Source organism: Grammomys surdaster, unplaced genomic scaffold, assembly GCF_004785775.1.
Source record: "Grammomys surdaster isolate TR1022 unplaced genomic scaffold, NIH_TR_1.0 1149, whole genome shotgun sequence".
Taxonomy (NCBI): domain Eukaryota; kingdom Metazoa; phylum Chordata; class Mammalia; order Rodentia; family Muridae; genus Grammomys; species Grammomys surdaster.
In genome coordinates, this window is record NW_021605568.1 from 832,254 (window position 1) to 851,159 (window position 18,906).

At 46.2% G+C, this 18,906-nt stretch overlaps 1 protein-coding gene across 3 annotated transcripts; it reads right to left on the bottom strand.

The window, feature by feature from the left end:
- Positions 1-923: 923 nt before the first annotated feature.
- Akap8 (A-kinase anchoring protein 8) lies at positions 924-18,823 on the bottom strand. Of its 3 annotated transcripts, XM_028783522.1 has the most exons (15): positions 18,725-18,823; positions 16,711-16,749; positions 15,512-15,544; positions 14,724-15,003; positions 13,851-14,334; positions 13,308-13,437; positions 13,067-13,113; positions 11,643-11,676; positions 9,736-9,823; positions 8,478-8,619; positions 8,112-8,205; positions 6,722-6,852; positions 3,975-4,070; positions 2,422-2,728; positions 924-1,608 (listed from the first exon to the last, which is right to left on the bottom strand). In XM_028783522.1, the coding sequence occupies exons 1-15, from the start codon at positions 18,741-18,743 to the stop codon at positions 1,589-1,591; spliced, it is 1,944 nt and encodes a 647-aa protein (XP_028639355.1). In that variant the 5' UTR covers positions 18,744-18,823; the 3' UTR covers positions 924-1,588. The 3 variants fall into 3 exon arrangements, with proteins under 3 accessions (XP_028639355.1, XP_028639354.1, XP_028639356.1); XM_028783521.1 differs by having other exon boundaries at positions 926-2,728; XM_028783523.1 differs by lacking the exons at positions 14,724-15,003; positions 15,512-15,544 and having other exon boundaries at positions 926-2,728; positions 18,725-18,819.
- Between the last annotated feature and the right edge of the window lie 83 nt (positions 18,824-18,906).

The following is an 18,906-nucleotide window of genomic DNA, read 5'->3' on the forward strand; positions in this document are numbered from 1 at the left end:
ACACAGAGAAACCCTGTCTTGAAAAACAATAACAACAACAACAACAAAAACAAAAACAAAAAACCAAAAAGCTAGTTATCCCCAGTTTTTTTGTTTTTTTTTTTTTTTAAATTTCAAGATATAGTCAAGTTAAGTTGACTAGGCAGACTTCAACCTCTGAAGTAGCTGGGATTACAGATCAGGCTTTAAAATCTGTTTTTAGAGCTGGGCAAGGTAGCCCACATCTTCCTTACTGGAATGGCAGAGGCTGGCAGACAGATCTCTATAAGGTCAGCTGTAATTACAGTTGAGACCCAAAATAAAGTTAAGACCTACTTTTAAAACGAATGTGAAAAATGGAAAAGTTCATGGTTATCAGCATATGTAAGACTCATACCCAAGTAATTTTTCCTCATCTTGGTGAGTTTACTTAACTCCATGTATAATAAAACAATCCATATATTTTGATATTAAGTGGGGAAAACACATACACTTAAAATGAGATGTTTATCAATGGCAGGCCTACTTAAAAAATTCTTAGTCTCAAGCCATGAAAGGCAAAGGCAGGTGATCTCTTGAGTTTGAGGCCAGCCTGGCCTACAGAGCTAGTTTCAGAGCAGCCAGGCTACAGAGAAACTGTCTTTAAACAAAACTTCACAAGTCTCCTTTTCACACTGCTGTTTATTGTTTGGTAATCCCAGTACCCTGGAGACAAAGCTGGAGAGATCTCACCAGGTACGGGTGTCGGCTGCCAAGCCTCCTGGTGACAGGGGTTGGATCCCTGGGACCCATAAGTTGTTTTCTGGGTGGCATATTCATGTGCATACACTAAGTAACTGGAAAAGAGTTGCTTGCCAGGAGGCCTTGAGTTTCATTCTCAGATAAGAAACACACACACACACACACACACACACACAATCTAAACAGTAATTAATGAACAGAAATGTGTCCGTGGCATCAATTTATTGCTTGTTTTGACATTGATATTCCCAAAGTTCATCTCATATCCCCTAGTAATCCTCCTTGAGAGACATGCTGATGAAATTGCTGCAGTATTTTATTGCCTTTTTAATAAAAATTCCTCACTGGCTGATCTTTCCAAGATTTGAGCTGTGTACAGTCAATGATGACACAGCACTGTAATTTCAAAAGGGGGCAAAAACCCATCATTCTGAGCCTATAGAACTTAGTACATGCTAAGTCTCCCTTTCTCAGATTTCGAACTGCCAAAGAAATATTATTTGCTTAAAATGAAACATCTTTACTTAACTGCACGAGCTTTTTATAGATGGATCTCATCTATGGGAAGTTTAAATTTGTTTTTCATCAATGGAGTAATTTCATGTTTGTTTTTTTTCCCTACATGCTTTTAGATGGAAATAACAAAATTAAGAAAAAACCAAACCAAACCAAACCCACATAATCCTGCAGTAATAGAGGTGGAACACAAACATCAAACTGATTAGAAAGCCCCGAACAGTGAGAACCAATGCCTTAGCAGGGTCTTCATTCTAGAGGCTCCGGTGAATATGCTTCCCAATGGAACAGCTTGAGGGACTGTCTGATACACAGGCCAAGGCCACTGCCATATCATGCCAACTGTCTAAAGTTAACAGGATGCTGCCACATCTGGTGAGGAAAATAGAATACAATGTATTATAAAACCAAAGCCCAGCTGAGCATGGTTGTACACACATGGCCCGAGTACTCCAGAGGCCAAGCAAGATGCTATTTCAATGCCAAAGCTGAAATAAAGGCCTTAAAAAATGGCCTGATGTTTACTGAAACAGGCAGGACTGTTTATTGGTGTGGGGGCACAATCTCAGCTCTTGCGCACATGGATGGTTGAATTGTGTATGTCCCACATCAACCATGCATAGGTGATTAAGGGAATTCCTCTAAATAATTAAAAAAAAAATTCTTCTCAAGCAAGTTATATTTCTATCAGATTGTTTTCCAAGAGAAAAAGCAAAATAAAGTGAAACAAAGACCAAACAAAAACACAACACAAAACAAATCCTCACATTCTGTCCATTCTAGGACAAGTATCAGGAAGATCTACTTTTATTATTCTAACTGCAGTGCACAGATAGCCATCAAAGGCCACTTGGGAAAACAGTTTACCTCTTTTTGTATTCTAACAGAGGTGGGAAGCCATCTACAGTATAGCATCAATCCTTGAGGTACACTGGGAAGGAAATAGCCCAGTCGTTCCACCAAATAACACACACTCTAATACAGCTTATAAAACAAAAAGAACACATGATATGACAGATCCCTTGGAACAGGGAAGAAAAGATCATTCTCTGGGAATATCTTTGGACTCTGCGTCAGTTTGTTCCAGCTCATCTTCCATGATTCCTGGGATAGCTATGACAGGTAACGTGCTTCCTGTGTCTGCTACTGGCATGGCTGCTTCATTTCTGGCCTCAGCAGCCTCACCTCTGGACTTGTCTCTGATGTTGCTGGCTTCAGATGCTGTTTCACAGGTCTGCTCTTCTAGTAGATTTTCAGTGTGAGGGTCACTACTGGCCTCTGTTGTGTGCACAGGCCCTTCCACCTCAGCCAGGACTTCACTGTGCTCTGCAGCCGGTTCTCCTTCCCCCTCTACAGCCCTCACTGCGGCTGTGATCACCTCTGCTAAGACTTCTGCAGCCACCTCCTCTGGGGTCTCCTCCTTCTCCTCTCCTACATTTTCATCTCCTTCTGTCTCAAGATCAGCAGTTTCATTGACAAAAGGATCCTCGCCCTGAACAAAGAGGAAATACAAATCAGTGCCACAGCCAGGCAGAGGCTCAGTTTATGAGCTCTCGTTTTTTAGGGACAAAGTCTGCTAAGTAACATACTTCAAAGCTTCTGGTTTCAGCTGGGTAACTTTATTTAGAATTTCACGTATGTGAGTATTCTACTTATGACATCTGCCCCTCCTTCTCCTTGCTCCAACTCTTCCCATGTTCTCCTTCAGCCTTCTAAAAACCCACAGCTTCTTAACTATTACACGTTTGCGAATGTTGGGATTAAATACAAGTACACACACACTAAACAAGTGCTGTAAGCACTAGTGCCACCTATAGATCCTATTTGCACTGTTTTTAACCCTAGTTTTTTTTTTTTTTAAAGACTTATTTATGTATATGAGTATGCTGTTGCTGACACACCAGAAGAGGGCATCAGACCCTATTACAGATGGTTGTGAGCCACCATGTGGTTGCTAGGAATTGAACTTATGACCTCTGGAAGAACAAGCTAGTGCTCTTAACTGCTGAGCCATCTCTCCAGCCCCGTTTTTACCCTATTTTTATTGTGGTTCTGGTTGGACTCAAATTCAGAAATCCTCTTGCATCTGGCTCCCAAATGTTAGCATTACAGGTATGTGCCACCACATACTTTTAATTCCATTGATAGTCTTAAAGATTTATTTATCTATCTTATGTATTAAGCACACCGTCACTGTCTTCAGACACATCAGAAGAGGGCATCAGATCCCATTACAGATGGTTTTGAGATACCATGTGATTGCTGGGAACTGGGACTTCTAGAATAAGTCAGTGCTCTTAACCCCTAAGCTATCTCTCCAGCCCTATTTCATTGTTTGTTATGAGACCAGGTATTGATAACATGGTTATCCATGCTAACTTCAATTTCCTGGGCTGAACTGATTCTCCCATGGCTCCTGAGTAGCTGGGACTACAAGCATATGTCACTACACTCACCTTGGATGCTTCTAATAAGCGTATCACCAACATTTGCTCAGTAATTTACAGCTAAACAATCATGTTTGTGGGGGATGTGTATTGAATATGAGTAGCATAATCAGTGATCCAAACAGTACTCCTACCCAAGGTCACAGCTAAGTACCAAGTCTCTAGAAACCCCCAACTGTCACAGATTCAAATCTCATATGCTCTGAACACTGACTGCACTCTGGGTACACATATCATACAAATCCTCCATCCCCAAGGCTCTTCTGGTCCACTAGATCCCAAAATACAGACCTTGAGGTATTTTTCCAGCATCTTCACTATATGTTTGTTGTTCAGAACACTCTTAGCCACATGGAGACTTGTCTTCTTGAACTGCTCAGCAGCCAACTGCAAAGGCACCAAAAACAGGCTTTTGGTTTTTTTTTTTTTTTTTTTTTTTGTTGTTGTTTTGTTGGTTTGGTTTTTCGAGACAGGGTTTTTCTGTGTAGTCCTGGCTGTCCTGGAACTCACTCTGTAGACCAAGCTGGCCTCGAACTCAGAAATCCACCTGCCTCTGCCTCCCAAGTGCTGGGACTAAAGGCGTGTGCCACCACCGCCCTGCCAAAAACAGGCTTTTAAAGTAGCCATGAGAAACCAGGAAACTAGCCAGGGTGTGTGATGGCTAGTTTAACTGTCAACCTGACACAACCCAACCACCCAGAAGTCTCAATGCTGTACTGTCTAGATCAGGCTAGCCTGAATCAGTGGAGTGGCACCAACCCCTGGACTATGTAAGAGAGAGAACCAGCTAAACACTAAGCATGCATGCATTCATTCTCTCAGCTCTTGACTATGGACATGACAGTTGCTCCAGGTTTTAGCTTTCCTCAAAATGATGTGGTGCATAACCTGAAATCATTAGTTAAAGTAAAGCTTTTCTCCACTAAGTTGCTTTTGGTCAGATTATTTTGTCACACACAGTAAGAAATAAAATCAGGATACTGACAAGCTTTCATGACACACAACTGCTGTCTTTATTTTGGAAGAAAATCTCAAAATGCCACATAGAAAAGTACCACAGAGCCCTTAAAATAAAAGCAGTATAATGATGTGGAAAGGTTGTTATAGGAAAAAACCAGACATGATTCCTAAGACCATGTTCCATGTGCACAGGCAAGGTTAAATAGTGAGCACTTAAGAGGCACGGTGGTGTCACCCTTTAACTCTGAGTTCAAGGCCAGTCTGGTATAGACAGCTAGTTTCACACCAGCCAAAGGTGTTTAGTGAGACTGTATCTCAAAACAAACACACACTATAAAAAAGTAAGTTGTGTAGACTAAACAGGGAACCTTTTTAATTGGGGTGGGGGGGTTTACATTGCTCTCATAGTAAATCCCAGCAGCATGAACCAAAACTTTAGATTGTGCAAGCCTTTTAGCCCAACCTCTATAGGGTGAGATCCTACCACAAAAAAGTAGTTCACACACTACTTGACTGCTTTGAGGCTTATCTTTTCATATACCAACTCCTGGCTTGTAGACTTCTATTCACAGATCTCTAAAGATCCTAGAGGGACTGAAGAAATGATGGTTCAGTGGCTAAAAATACTTTTTGGTCTTGTAGAAGATCCAGGATTCATTCCTAGCATCCACATGGCAGCTCCCAATTAGAATCTAACTCCACTTAAAGGGGATCTGGGACTTTTCTGACATCCATAAGCACCAGACACTCACATGGTACACAGGTATACAAACAGGCAAACCAATCATACACATTAAATAAAAACAATTAAAAAAAACAAAAAGCAAGCAAGTACTAAGAGATAGCCAGGTGGTGGTATATGCCTTTAATCCCAGCACTCAGGAAGCAGAGAGACAGGTGAATCCCTAAGTTCCAGGACAACCAGGACCACACAGAAAAACCCTGCCTCAAAAAATACAAAATAAAGAGATGTGTTGATAGCCACTAGCATTCTATCTTGAAATGAGCCAGCAACATAGCCACACCCACTCTCTATCATCTATGGCTGCTTCTGCATATCTACAACAGTGTACCACACAATTCGGATCAAATGCTCTGGGCCCACAGAACCATCCTAACTGCAGGGAGCTGACTTCATGGTCCCTTCAGATAACAAAGTCCAAGAACACTCAAGTCTACTATAAAATAGACTGGTGTTTGCATAGGGCCTATGCAAATCCTCGCTACATTTTAGATGACTTCCAAGCCTAAGAAAACTGGTTGTGCAAACAGCTATGATAAGGTATTGGTTAGAGAACATCAGAAAAAATTGCAGTGTGTTCAGTACAGTTGCAATTCTTACACTACAAGTTTCTAAGCTCCAGTTAGTTCAATCTGTGATAGTAGGATCACAGTAAAGGCCAATTATGTGTAAGATCAGACTCGCACAAACCCAGCAACAAAACCCTGTTAATCCCCAGGTTAAATCTTTAGCCTCAGCCTCATCAATGGAAGACCAAACCAGGTCAGTTCTCCTGGTCTCCCCTCACTGAAATCAAAATTTTTCAGCAACTGGAAACTTAACTCTGACTTGTAGAAAACAGTTTCAATTCAGAATTTCAGCATACACACACACACACACACACACACACACACACACACACACACACACACTCTCTCACTCTCTCTCTCTCTCTCTCTCTCTCTCTCTCTCTCTCTCTCTCTCTCTCTCTCCAATGTATGCACCAAATTTCTGTGTTTTTTTTTCTTCCCTTCTCTTTTTGAGAGGGCCAGGCTGCCTGTCAGGGCATACACCTTTAGTACTTAGGAGGCAGAGGGAGAGGCCAGCTAGAGCTACACAGTAAGAGCCTGTCTGAAACAAAAGAGAGGATGCACGCCTGCCTCTCAACTCAGCCCCCAGGTATGAGAAGTGCATTCCACCAAGTGCAATTGCATTTGCTACAGACTCTGGAGTGAAGGTTACGGCAAGATGACAGACTCACTGCAAGACCTGACAGCATACAAGGGTCTGATGTCACCCAAATGGCAGCAGAGGAACGGTCATCCCAGGAGCCAGCCTGCATCAAACGAAGACTTACCCTTCGATTATGGTTGTGGTCCACAGAATGCAGATGTCTCTGGAGGAGCTGGTGCTGTGCGGGAATCAGCATGTCACAGGCTAGGCAATGTGCGGCTTCAATCTTTTTGAAGAAATGTTCCTGGCCAATCCCTGGAATGAAACCCAAACAAATAGCTTTCTTCCTCCTCTCCAGCAAGGTCCACACTGTCTCCCTGTTTTACCCTTTAGGATACGTTTACGACAGAAGGCAAGACCTGCCCCACTGTAAGGAATGTTTTGTACACATCTCATCCTTCCAGTTGTGTCTGCACCAGGAGAGAACCGTTTGGCTGCTGCACATCCCTCTGATGGGCTGTCAATGCAGCTGTGTTCTCATTTTACTGCACTCAGGGCTTCTCTCCACTACGTGGCTTTCCAGAGCACTTGGCTTCACACTTTTGGTAGCTCTTGACTACCAAACTGCACTGTTGCTTTTGTTTAGTTTTTTGAGACATGGTCTGTCTCACTATTTAGCTCTGGGTATCCCAAGACTTACTCTGTAGAAGTAGCTATCCTTGAACTCAGAGACTCACCTGCCTCTCCCTCCCAAGTGCTGGATTAAAGGCTACCACCTTTAAAGGCTGGTTAATTTGTATCTTTTTCCCCCCTTCCCTTCTCCCTCTTGCTCTGGCCCCCGCTGGCTCAGGCCAGCTCACTCTGGCCCAAAGTACACTGTAGCTGTCTTAAAACACCCATACAACAGAATCAGATCTCATTACAGATAGCTGTGAACCACCATGTGGTGCTGGGATTTGAACTCATGACTTATCGAAAAGCAGTCAGTGCTCTTAACTGCTGAGCCATCTCACCAGCCCCCATAGTTTTAAAAATAAATTAAAAACAAACAAACTTATATGTATAAGCAGTTTGCTTGCATATATGCCTGCTCATCACATGTGCCTGGTGCCCAAGGAGGCTCCCTGGAGGCCAGAAGAGGGCATCATAGCCCCTAAAACTGGGGTTAGAGACAGTTGTGAACTGCTATGTTGAGCTGGGAATCAAATTAAAAAACTGTAGGAGATCAGGCAGTGCTCCTAAGTACTGAGGCACTTCTTTAGTCCCTGGGCTATTTTTTTATGGTGTGGGGATTAAACAAACGCTGGCTTCATACGTGCTAGCTAAGTAGCAAAACATACAGAACTATATAAACGTTTGCATTCTGTCTTTTTAAATCTATTATGTGTTGATATTTTGTCTGTACTCATGTAGAGGGCATTGGGTGTCCCGGGACTGGAGCCATGGATGACTGTGAGCTGCCGTGTGGTAATAGCAACCACACCGAGTCCCCTGGAAGAGCAGCCAGCCTACATGAGTCATGTTCTGCACCTTAAGAACATCTCAACAACTTGGACACTGGGATCACAACTTACCTTTGAATGGATCTGGTTTGGGTTTAGGGCTTTCCTTCTCTAACAACTCCTGACGCCGTTTCTCAATTTTCTTATTCCTGTTTATGATGTACTCCTAGAAGGATTGAGAGATGCCACCAAATTAAATGGCAACACATTACTCTGGGCATTTCTCAACTGCAGAGTGTAACAAGATGCTATTATGGCAGCTCCATGGGTAAAACCTGCTGTGGTCAGAGCTATTATTACTCTGTGACACAGCAACACGTACAGTAGTTTCAACTTGGGAAAAGAAAATGTATCATGTTTAGGCTTCTCATTCTTCTTAACCTTCTAAAGGGTCTTTACACTTTCAGGGCTGTCTACAAACACTGCAGCATACTTTACCTGGAGAAATTCTACTGTCTTGTCGGGCAGTTTGGTGCTTATAAATCGCAAGGTCTCTTTGTGAAATTTACTTTGCAAATGCTTTTGAATTTCTTCATCTTCAAAGCTACGAAACTTGCATACAGAACAGGCAAACTGAATTCTAGAGAGAACACAGAAAGAAGTCGTAATACAGAGATCACCAGCTCATCTCTGGGTACAGAAATGCAAAAAACCCCACCAGGATTCCTCTTGTCCTTAAAAGAGCTAAGGAGAGCCTCTTCCAGTTTCAGTCTCTCAGGTGTTGAGCCACTAAGCCCAGCTAGGAAACAGCATCAGATAGTAGCATCTGAGCCTTAAGAGCAGGGGTTATAGTCTGGAAAAACTGCTCAGCAACTGACCTCAAGCTTAAAGACCTGCACCAATCTGCAGGTAGAAAAAAAGAACAAATTCCTTCAAACTGTGTTTTGACCTTCATAAGCACGCTATGGCAGATGTGCACTCATACACATAAAAAGGGGACCTCTGACCAGGCAGTGGTGGCGCACGCCTTTAATTGCAGCACTTGGGAGGCAAAGGCAGGTAGATCTCTGAGTTCAAGGCCAGCCTGGTCTACAGAGTGAGTTCCAGCACAGCCAGGACTACACAGAGAAACCTTGTCTAGAAAAAAACAAAAACAAACAAAAAAAGGAGGGAGGAATCCTTTAGGTAAACACATGCCCCACCCCTTGACAATGAAAAATTTTAAGTAATTTGGTCCTGGGAGAAGACTCTATAGGTCAAAAGAGCATTCTTGTTTGATACAAAATCTGGCCAGCAGAATCTCATACACATGTATTCTCAGTCAGCTGAGTCCCAGAGATTGTCTAGATTTGAACAGAGAATCAAGACACTGTCCTACCAGCTCTATAATGACGATCACTTTCTGGGAGGGGATTGTCAATTCAGCAGACAGGGTTGGACATCCCTTGGGTCTGCTGAAGAGTTAGAGAACTCTCATAGTTTTAGCATCCGGGCTCAAATTCCAAAGGTGAGGAAAGATGGTTGTCTCAGAAGTGGATTCTCTAAGCAAGACCAAAGTTAACTAACTGCATCCATCTTTCTCACACTTCTTATCCATTAACCTGGATAAGATTTGATAGCTAGAGTTATAAAACCAAACTCCTGTGCATTACAGAGGGAGGACATGTGACTTGGAGAGCCTGACAGTGCCCAGATCCAAGTGCCTTCAGTGGAGGGTCTTTACCTGCCCGACGGCCTCACCTCACTAGCCCCTCACCTGTCAGCTGCTCGGTCCCGCATTCTGTCTCTTCTCCTTTGTTTCTCCCGTCTCTTCTTCACATCCTCATCCTCATCCTCCTTTTCTCCTGTAACAGAAAGTCCCCTCAAGACACTGAGGAGCCTGCAGGAGAGGTCAGCTCCAGAGCCAAGTTGGATGCTGCAGCTTGGCAGCCACCACACCTTGTGCCCAGCTTCCATTACTTTTGTGGCAGGGCTAGGATAACCCAAGGCATCGAGGAGCTGTTAGAGGTTCCTGATGTACCAGGACCTTTGATGAGAACCCAGAGGAGTTGCCTCACTCCTCCCATGGCCTGATGGGCAGAGGCCCATCCCACTCATGGCCACCTACTCTGTTCTGTCCCAGGCTGCTTGTCCAATATAGCACTTTGTTGTTGGCTCTTCTCCCACATCACTCAAAGAGCTGCATACATCCCCACAGAGGCAGCAGCTGGAAAGCCTCGGGAAATAGAGCAAGCTGCACTGCCACCCTCCGCCCACCTCTAGGTGGGCTGTGGTGACTGTCCTGTTGGCTTCACCTAAACTAGGGACTCAGCAGGTCTGACAGTCCTTGCTGGCCCGATCTCTAGCTTCCACTCACAAAACCAACAACCTTGGACTTTCCCAAGGCTAAGTGGGAAACAATTCTAAAAACAAAAATGGGAAGAGACCAATTGGTCCTCCCATCCATTCCCTGGGGCTGGCAAAGCTCCCAGAAAAGCCCTGTGGCCAGCATCTCAGCATGAGACCACGCCAGAGCCCCAGGCTCAGGGTCGGGGCTGGATGCTGAAAAAAGGTTGGATAAGCATCTGAACTGTAACCCCTACCCCTGATGCCAGTCCCGAGACTGTCCCACGAAGATGGCGACCGGCGTGCGCTGCTCAGAAGCCTCTCAAAAGGACGTGTGGGACTTTTGGCAAGAGGTCACTGCCTGAAACTATGACTGCTGTTTAATAGCAAAGTCATCCCGGTTGGGTAGCAGGACCTGTGCGCAACAAACATGTCACCTTTGCTTTAGCATTTACCCGGCTGCATGAACTGCTGAATGCTGGGGATGATCCCGCGCTATGGACAAAACTTTAATGTGTAGGATGGAGAACATCTAAGGGTTAGCTAACCTGAGAACCTTAAAGGAGCCAAAGGCCTTCTGATTATAAGGGATAAGGGCTAGCCTGTGATCCTTGAGAGTAACCAGGTAGGACAGGTCCACACAACAGGGAGAAAGACAAGTGGCTGCTGGGTGAGCCTAAGGCCTTGCTGCTCAGGCTGATTCTCACCCTTGGGGTATAACCTTTGTTGGGCTCTTAGGTCTCCTGTCCTGAACAAAACCTGTTCAGTGATAACTGCCTTTAGATATGGGCCTGAATACATCTTACAGGCCATCCTCCCATGACTTCAGATCAACCATAGTGGGTATTTGCTCTCTGTCCACAGGTACTAAAGCTGCCAGTATTTCTTGCAGAGGCCAGGGTGGCAAACTGAGGCTCACAACTGAGAAAAAGAAGGGGAGGGGAACCCCAACAAAATAACAAAACTACCCCTGGTGGGAATGAAGAAGACAGGCCAGAAGATGGGAATAGAAAAGGGCCTCTTTCTCTTCAGATTTCTGAAGGTCCTCCCTTTCCTAACACGGGCAACACAGATACCCAGAGATGGCTTTCCTACCTCCTACAACTTGTAACTACTGAGGCAAAGGAACTCCTTTCAAGCAAATCTTGCTCCAAACACTGCAACCAATCTTTGGGGCTAGTCCCCACAGTGTGGGCCCTCTGCACAGCTGCAGATGCTCTGCCATGAACCATGGAGTTCTCCATGAAAAGTCTGTTTTGCTCAGAAGCTGGCTGGGAGCTGGGCAATGAGTGTGAGTCAGATAAAGAAAGATTACAAAAGATACTGGGTGACACCTACCTCTCTGCTTCCTGGAGTCACAGAATTCATCCTCCTGAAAAAGGGCACATAAAATGTCAGGCAGTGAGGTGGAAGTTCTAGAATTCACTCTAACCAGCCCAGGCCCTCATACCTAGTATGTGGTCTTACCATAGACCTTGGCCTGGTATGGTGCTGGGAAATGAGGCAGTACCAGGAAACCTCGAGTCATAGAGTAGGGTTCAAGTGTCCTGCTATAATTTATTGCTATTAGAAGACCATAGAGGTAATTTTTTTTTCTACAGTGACCAACTCAGTTCTCTACAAAGTGACAGAACCTGCCCAATAGCAAAGGCATCCCACACAGTTCTGTACCACAGAAAAAGAGCTTATCCACTGGCAGGGAAAACAGCTCCAGTCTGTGGTATTCTAATTCTAGTACTGATTGGAAACAGGCTTTCCTAAATTTCTAAGTTTGTGTTTAGCATCCTAACAAATTAGTATAAATACAGATCCTAGGATTCTCTAAGCAGAGTCAAAGCCTTGGGGAGGTAAGTCTACGAGATCTATCTACAAAGACTTCTAGCCTCCAGACCCATGTCAACTGAATGTGGAGCAAGAACTATTCTTAGAAGAGCTTCAGAGCTGTTGGTAGTAGGTGGGTGGGAGCACTCGGAGAGCACGGTTGAAACCTTGGATTCTACCTACCACCTGCCGCCCCAAAGAACAAAGCTATCCTGTCAGCCTACCCGTACCTGGATCTCCACCTGAACGCTCCAAGTACCCAGAGGAAACCTTCTGACACCTTGTGCATTCCTCAGGAATGTAGTATGGCCCAAGACGAGCCTTCGCTGACACTCCCTGGCGACTGGGTATTAGGACAAGAGGCTAGACAGGGTCATCAGCACTCGGCAGAACCCCACCATTAGAAGGCTGATGGCTAGACTCACTGTAAGGCAAGGGAACTGGTTTGGGAGCTTTAAGAAAGAGAACAGTGTGTGCCGGGCGGTGGTGGCGCACGCCTTTAATCCCAGCACTTGGGAGGCAGAGGCAGGAGGATTTCTGAGTTCGAGAGTTCGAGGCTAGCCTGGTCTACAGAGTGAGTTCCAGGACAGCCAGGGCTACACAGAGAAACACTGTCTTGGAAAAAAAAAAAAAAAGAGAACAGTGAATGATATATATCCCTGGGAGACCTCTTTTCAGAAGGGAACAGGAGGAATGGATCTGGGGAAGAGGAGGAGAGCCTGGGGGGGGGGGGGAACTGAGAGGGAAGAGAAGCTTCCTTTGGGATGCAATGTATGAAGAATTAAAAATAAGCAAACACAAGAACAAAACAGTTATTATAGAATGTATACAAAAGGTATGTGGTTGATTCAAACAAAATGGCTACTTTCACCTCTGTGAGGGGGAAAAAAAAAGAAGAAAGCAAACCCAGAGACAAACAGAATCTGTGAAGGGAAACTTACCCCCCTGAATTCTTCATCTCCTGACCGTAAGTCACCAGCTCCATCATCTGCCAGATACAAGGCAGTGTCAGCCCCAAGGTGGACGGCTCCCAGAGCATGTCCACATCCCCAAGCTCAGTGACCAGACTGACAACGGGCTTCCTCAGCTGTGGCAGTGTTAGCCAAACAATGCCACCTCCATCCAGAGCAGGTAATTGACTCACATCATACCCCCCTGGCTCAGTGATACCGCAGAGCATACCGTTTTCAGATACATCTCCTTCACTGTCAGCACGGGCCAGTTTAGCATCAGGTTCTTCATACAATGGAAACTGTTTCCGCTTCCTGCCCATGTTGTCTGGTCCAAAGCGTTCAAACCCTCTCCTCCTGGGCTACAGACACAAACACATGTCATGTACTGCTAGCCTGGGCCTGTCCATGTCCCACAAATAAAGATCAGCATTGTAAGGACAGACAACAAAGGCAGGAAAAAGCCATCAAAAGAGCAAGAGAGACTATAACAGGAGTCCAAAAGCCCATGTCATGCTTGAAGGAGCCAGACATACAAAGCCGCATGCCTGACTCTATTGCTGTGAAATATCTCCAACAGGTCAACCCAGGGCTAGAGAACCGATGAGCTAATGGAGAAATCTAAAACAAAGTGGTGTGAGCTTACTGAAATTGGGACTGTACACTGGGAAATAAGTAAGGGCATCTAACAGTAAACAGAAGTACACAACCTTCACCTCAACAAAGTTGTTAGAAAGAAAAGGCAACAAGGCCTGACAGAAATTGGTGAACTTACCCAATCCCGTATCCGAGTCTGGGACCGGCCACATCCATAAGGCATGGTGCTACCAAAACCACCCACCCCTTGCATGCCCACCATGCTGTAGTCAGGGGCCATGGACTGGGAGAAGAGGGAAGGAGGTGGCCTGTTGGTGGAGGGCCCACCTAGACCACGTCCACCCATGTAGTTCAGCTCATTCCAGGTAGTGGATAAGGGCTCCGAGGGGGCTGAGGGTGGCATGAAGGGGTCACTTCGTAGGAAGGTGCTGGAGCTGCTCCGGTCCTGGAAGCGGCCTTGGCCTCGGCCCCTCAAGAAACCATCAAGGGAGCCCCGCTCTGGGGTTGGATCCCGACAGTCGTTGAATGTCCCACCAAAGCTACCATTGCGGTCAGTTCCCAAGTCAAAGTCATACTCATAACTGTAGCTGGGACGGTAGGGATTATGCTCAGGTATACAGGGCCTGGAGTCATAGGACTCGTATGGCTGGAAGCGGAAGGAGCTGCAAAGGAAGTATACAATCCATTAGGAGCAGCCTAAGCCATCCAGGTTACCCAATAATTTGCCCTCAGCCTAACTAAGGTGACTCCCTTACATTCAGAACAAGAAACCACTCCACACGGGACCTACGTAAATGCCCTGAAGGCAAATTAGTCTCAGAACACTCATTCAACCACTGCTAACAAAGAAGGAGCATGAAGCCCATGCCACAAGAATCTTTGGTTAACTTACTTGGCCAACAGTTTAGAAAACTGTCAATGAAGCCCTCCCCACAGGACCCAACTTCTGCCTAATACAGGAACAGGAAAGAGGGCTTTCTAAAAGAGTTGGTACCCATTCCCATGATTCCAGAAAGGGATTCCACCAGGAAAGAATGAAGGCCATAATCACCTGTCTCGGTCCTGCATGCCCTCCCCACCGCTGCTGATCCCACCCCTGCCTCCTTCCTTGGACAACATGTCCAGACGTTGATTGATCTTGGCAATGAGCGAGTCAGAGTTGTCAGTACATGGCTCTGGGGCAAAAGAGGCCACATGCATGGCAGAGCTCCCAGCTGCCAGGCCACCATCACTGGTCTTGGTGGCCTCCCATGAGGCTGGGCCATAACTATAGGGTGTTCCTGCAGGGACACTGGTGTTCTGGGCGTTGTAGTAGTTGTAGTTTTCATAACCTATCAGAAGAAAGAAGAACCATGTTAGGCCTCAGCACACGAGGCTAGCCATGACACTCTTGCCTGCAGACGCACTCTCTGCCCACCAAGAAGGAAATATGGAGCCAAGCATCACCGACGTCATACCACAATACACATGTGATCAAGACCAGAGACAAATGGCCACAGGTTGTAGTAGCAGGTTTTCTTTAAGATACAGAAAAACTTGTTTCCTAATCAAAGCCGGAGGTGGCTAAGAACCTCAGAATAGCAATTCCAGGTACTGACAAAAACATTTGAAAACTGTTCCTGCACTGTATCCACAATCCCTCTCAAACAAATTCAAATTCCCCTTCAGGTTAGCCTAGCTCTGGCACGCCTCAGGGCCCAGATGCCTTTATTATCCATGCTATCAACAGAGCTGTGTGCATAGCCAGGATGGGAAAATGGGGACCTGTACCTCAGCCCCTCTGGATGGCTGTTTAAAGACTCACTTGCCCACCTCAAGATCCCCTTCAGAAGGTCTTACCTTGCCAGCTGGCCATACCACCTCCATATGTACCTTAGGAAAAACAAAAACACATAAGCACTTCAACGCCAGAGTTACCTAAGGACAGGTGTCACCTCACTGCACTAGAAGACAGGGTGTGACTGGCAGTGGTCTTTATTTAGCATGCTCATGTTTTACGAAATGGGTACAAAGCACCATTACCATTTCTCTCCCTGGCAACCCTGACTTCTCCCATGAAAGCAAGGAAAAGAAAGGTACAGAGTAATTCCCAAGATGATCTACACAACAATATCAACTGAGAGAACCGTTCAGCCGGTACCTTGGAAAGATCCTCCTCTGTAAGCTCAGTTCTCACCAGGAGCCCAAACCCAGTCATTCCCAATCATACTCTCAACTGAACAAGAGCATATTGTGTAGCAAAGGTACCTTGGAAACCTCCTCATGGAGCCTTTGTCCCCTGGAACGGAGCTGAGTGTGGGGCAGGTTCCAGACTCAAAAAATAAGAGTAAAAACCTAGGCCACATCTAGTCTACTGTCTGCTTCTGTTTATTTCTTGAGTTAAAAATAGGTTTTCTCTCTCTAAATGGTCATAGGAAAGTACCTCAAAACAACAAAAAGAAAGTTCCACAATATGCTAAACATAAGAATGCACAATTTGAGCCGGGCGGTGGTGGCACACGCCTTTAATCCCAGCACTTGGGAGGCAGAGGCAGGCGGATTTCTGAGTTTGAGGCCAGCCTGGTCTACAGAGTGAGTTCCAGGACAGCCAGAACTACACAGAGAAACCTTGTCTCGAAAAACCAAAACCAAAACCAAAACAAAAAAACTGCACAATTTGTGCACATAGACTAATAAGAGGTGGATGGGTGCTACTGAGGCCCAGTCCTGGGACCCCTTGCATGCTACACATACAATCAAAATCTGAGTTCCTCTCAGATTTTAAAAGAAACTGTGGTAGTATGGTAGGAGAGTGATTCAGGGAGCATTCTATTTACTAATCAGCCTCTGCTCCCTGTAAGTACTCAATAAACTATTTTTCCTTTAAAAAGAAAGAAAGAAAGAAAGAAAGAAAGAAAGAAAGAAAGAAAGAAAGAAAGAAAGAAAGGAAGAAAGAAAGGCAAAATGTACCGAGGTGAAGGCAGGTGTTGGGCTCTACTCCAAAGGGACACATAGTGGAGAGAAGTTATGATTCAACCTATTAAGCAGAAACCACTTACCCTGGGTGTTGGCAGGTCCAGCACTCCATGCCCCATAGCCTGTGAAAAGATCATGTGTCAAGATTCTATCTATCGCCTGGCACTGGTGGTGCACACCTTTAATCCCAGCACTTGAGGCAGAGGCAGAGGCAGAGGCAGGCGGATTTCTGAGTTCGAGGCCAGCCTGGTCTACAGAGTGAGTTCCAGAACAACCAGGGCTACACAGAAAAACTCTCGGATATCTGCCTGCCTCTGCCTCCCAAGTGCTGGGATTAAAGGTGTGCACCACCACTGCCCGGTGGGATTTCTCTTTTCAGAAGTGACAACTTACAACGAGGGGATGCTGCTCCCAACCCCAAAGGCACACTTTTACACTTTACCTGGCTGAGCTGACATCAAAGCAAAAAAATAGGGGAAGGAAACCAAGTTTGGAGGACACAGCATTAAGTCTATTGGCCCAGCCACCACATAAGTGGCAAAACTCAGACTACTGTCAGAAATACCACAAAACCAGGAAACAAGCTGGGATATTTGGTGCCATAAACATTAGGGATGCTTCCATGTAACTAAACACTCAATGCCCTGGCTTTCAAGCCTCCATCTGACCTATGACACCATCCCTCCAACACCCATTTGGACAGAGGGGGATTACATTCTCTTCATTTGTGTTCCTGGAGCCTAGCACATAGCTTAGCAGTGGCACAGTCCCAGGCTGTCAAATGACTTCACTTTGACAGTGAGAATGGTTATCTCCCTTTCCAGAATTTCCAAAACCCACCTCTCTAACACAGTCCCTTAAATGTGTTAACAGTCACTCAGCAAGTACCCCCATACCTAATTGCTACTTAGAAACCAGAGAGGCTGCAAATACTCTCTGCATCTGTAAAGTTATTGGCAGGTAGAAAGTGGGAGTCACCATTAAGTTCTCTAGCCCAAGGAAGTAAAGCAAGGTTGTGACAGGTATCTGGTTCTAGAAAGGCTAAGAATGGAAGACGTAGATCTAGGATCCCAAAAAGGCAAAGAGTGCTAGGCTGTACCTTAAAATACCCAAGCACACGTGTTCATCACACCTCAGGCCTCTCTGGCAAGTCCAGTTCTAGGGATCTTGTTATTCTACTGCCTCTCAAGACCCCTTCCTTAGCTGCCAGAAGCCACTAACCAATCCCTGTGCCCACTTTCAACCCCATTCCACATGTTCCAACTATCTCCTCTCCTGTAGATAATTTCCGTACAGAGTCAAGGCATCCCAGGAGAGGAGATTGAAAGCAGATAACTCGAGAAACAAAGCCTAATTGCAAAAAGATGCTAAAATTTAGGTTAGGAAAGGCAGCGTTCCCGCTTCCGCAGACCCTTTGGTCCCTCCAGACCACCATAATGTTACAGTCAAGAATTCCAGTCCCTTGGGCAGCACACCTCCCATGGGCACCACCCGCTGTGTGCACTGCAGAAACCCAGCTAAGTTTTCCCGAGGAGCTGCACCGGGTGTTGCCGCAGTGCACAGCTGGGCTGATCGCGCGCTGCCCGAAAGTCTTCAGAAAAGCCAGCCCAGTGGACACGCGCTCTCAAGGACGACCTGCTGAGGATGAGCTCTCAGATTCTCTCCTCGCGACGGCTGCCGCAGATCCAGCCGGACTCACCCCCTCGCATTCCCCCAGCGCTCGCTTTAGCCACGCCCCTGGGGCCGCCATTTTGTGGCGTCTTCGGAAGGGAAGGCGGGACTGAGACCGCCAGGGTCGTCCGGTCCGGGCGGCGAGGAGAGCCATTCGGCTTGCACGGTGAAAGCGGCCCAGGGCACATCCAGAAACCCTCCACAGCGTCGGCCTCCGCGCCTCATCCGCACCCCCCGCCCCGAGTCCTACCGGCCAATCCACACGCGGCGCCTCGGGAACGATTGCGCAGAGGCCCAATAAGGGAAGCGCGCGTGTCCGCGCCGCCTCTACACAACCGGGCTGCGGCAAGTGCGTTCTGGCTGCAGGCTAAGCCCGAAGACTACATGCGGCAGCGTCTCCCATGGTGCAGAATAGCCCATACTAACCTCCGTAGCCTTGCTCCATGTCTCCGACGCGACCCGCCAGCAGATCCTTTTCTTAGCTTCCCTCAGAACGCATGCGTTCAACGTGCTGTCTGCTACTGGAAGACGAAGACCGTACGTCTCTCCTTCTGGGCGCTACCATTGGTTGCTCAAGTGGGCCCGCCCCCGCCGACACTCCTAGCCTT

Coding starts and splice junctions, on each gene's coding strand:
- Akap8 (XM_028783521.1), bottom strand. Junction 4,071..6,721: donor ACCACAACCATAATCGAAGG/GTAAGTCTTCGT, acceptor GTGCCTTTGCAG/TTGGCTGCTGAGCAGTTCAA. Junction 2,729..3,974: donor TGCTGGAAAAATACCTCAAG/GTCTGTATTTTG, acceptor CTCTTTGTTCAG/GGCGAGGATCCTTTTGTCAA.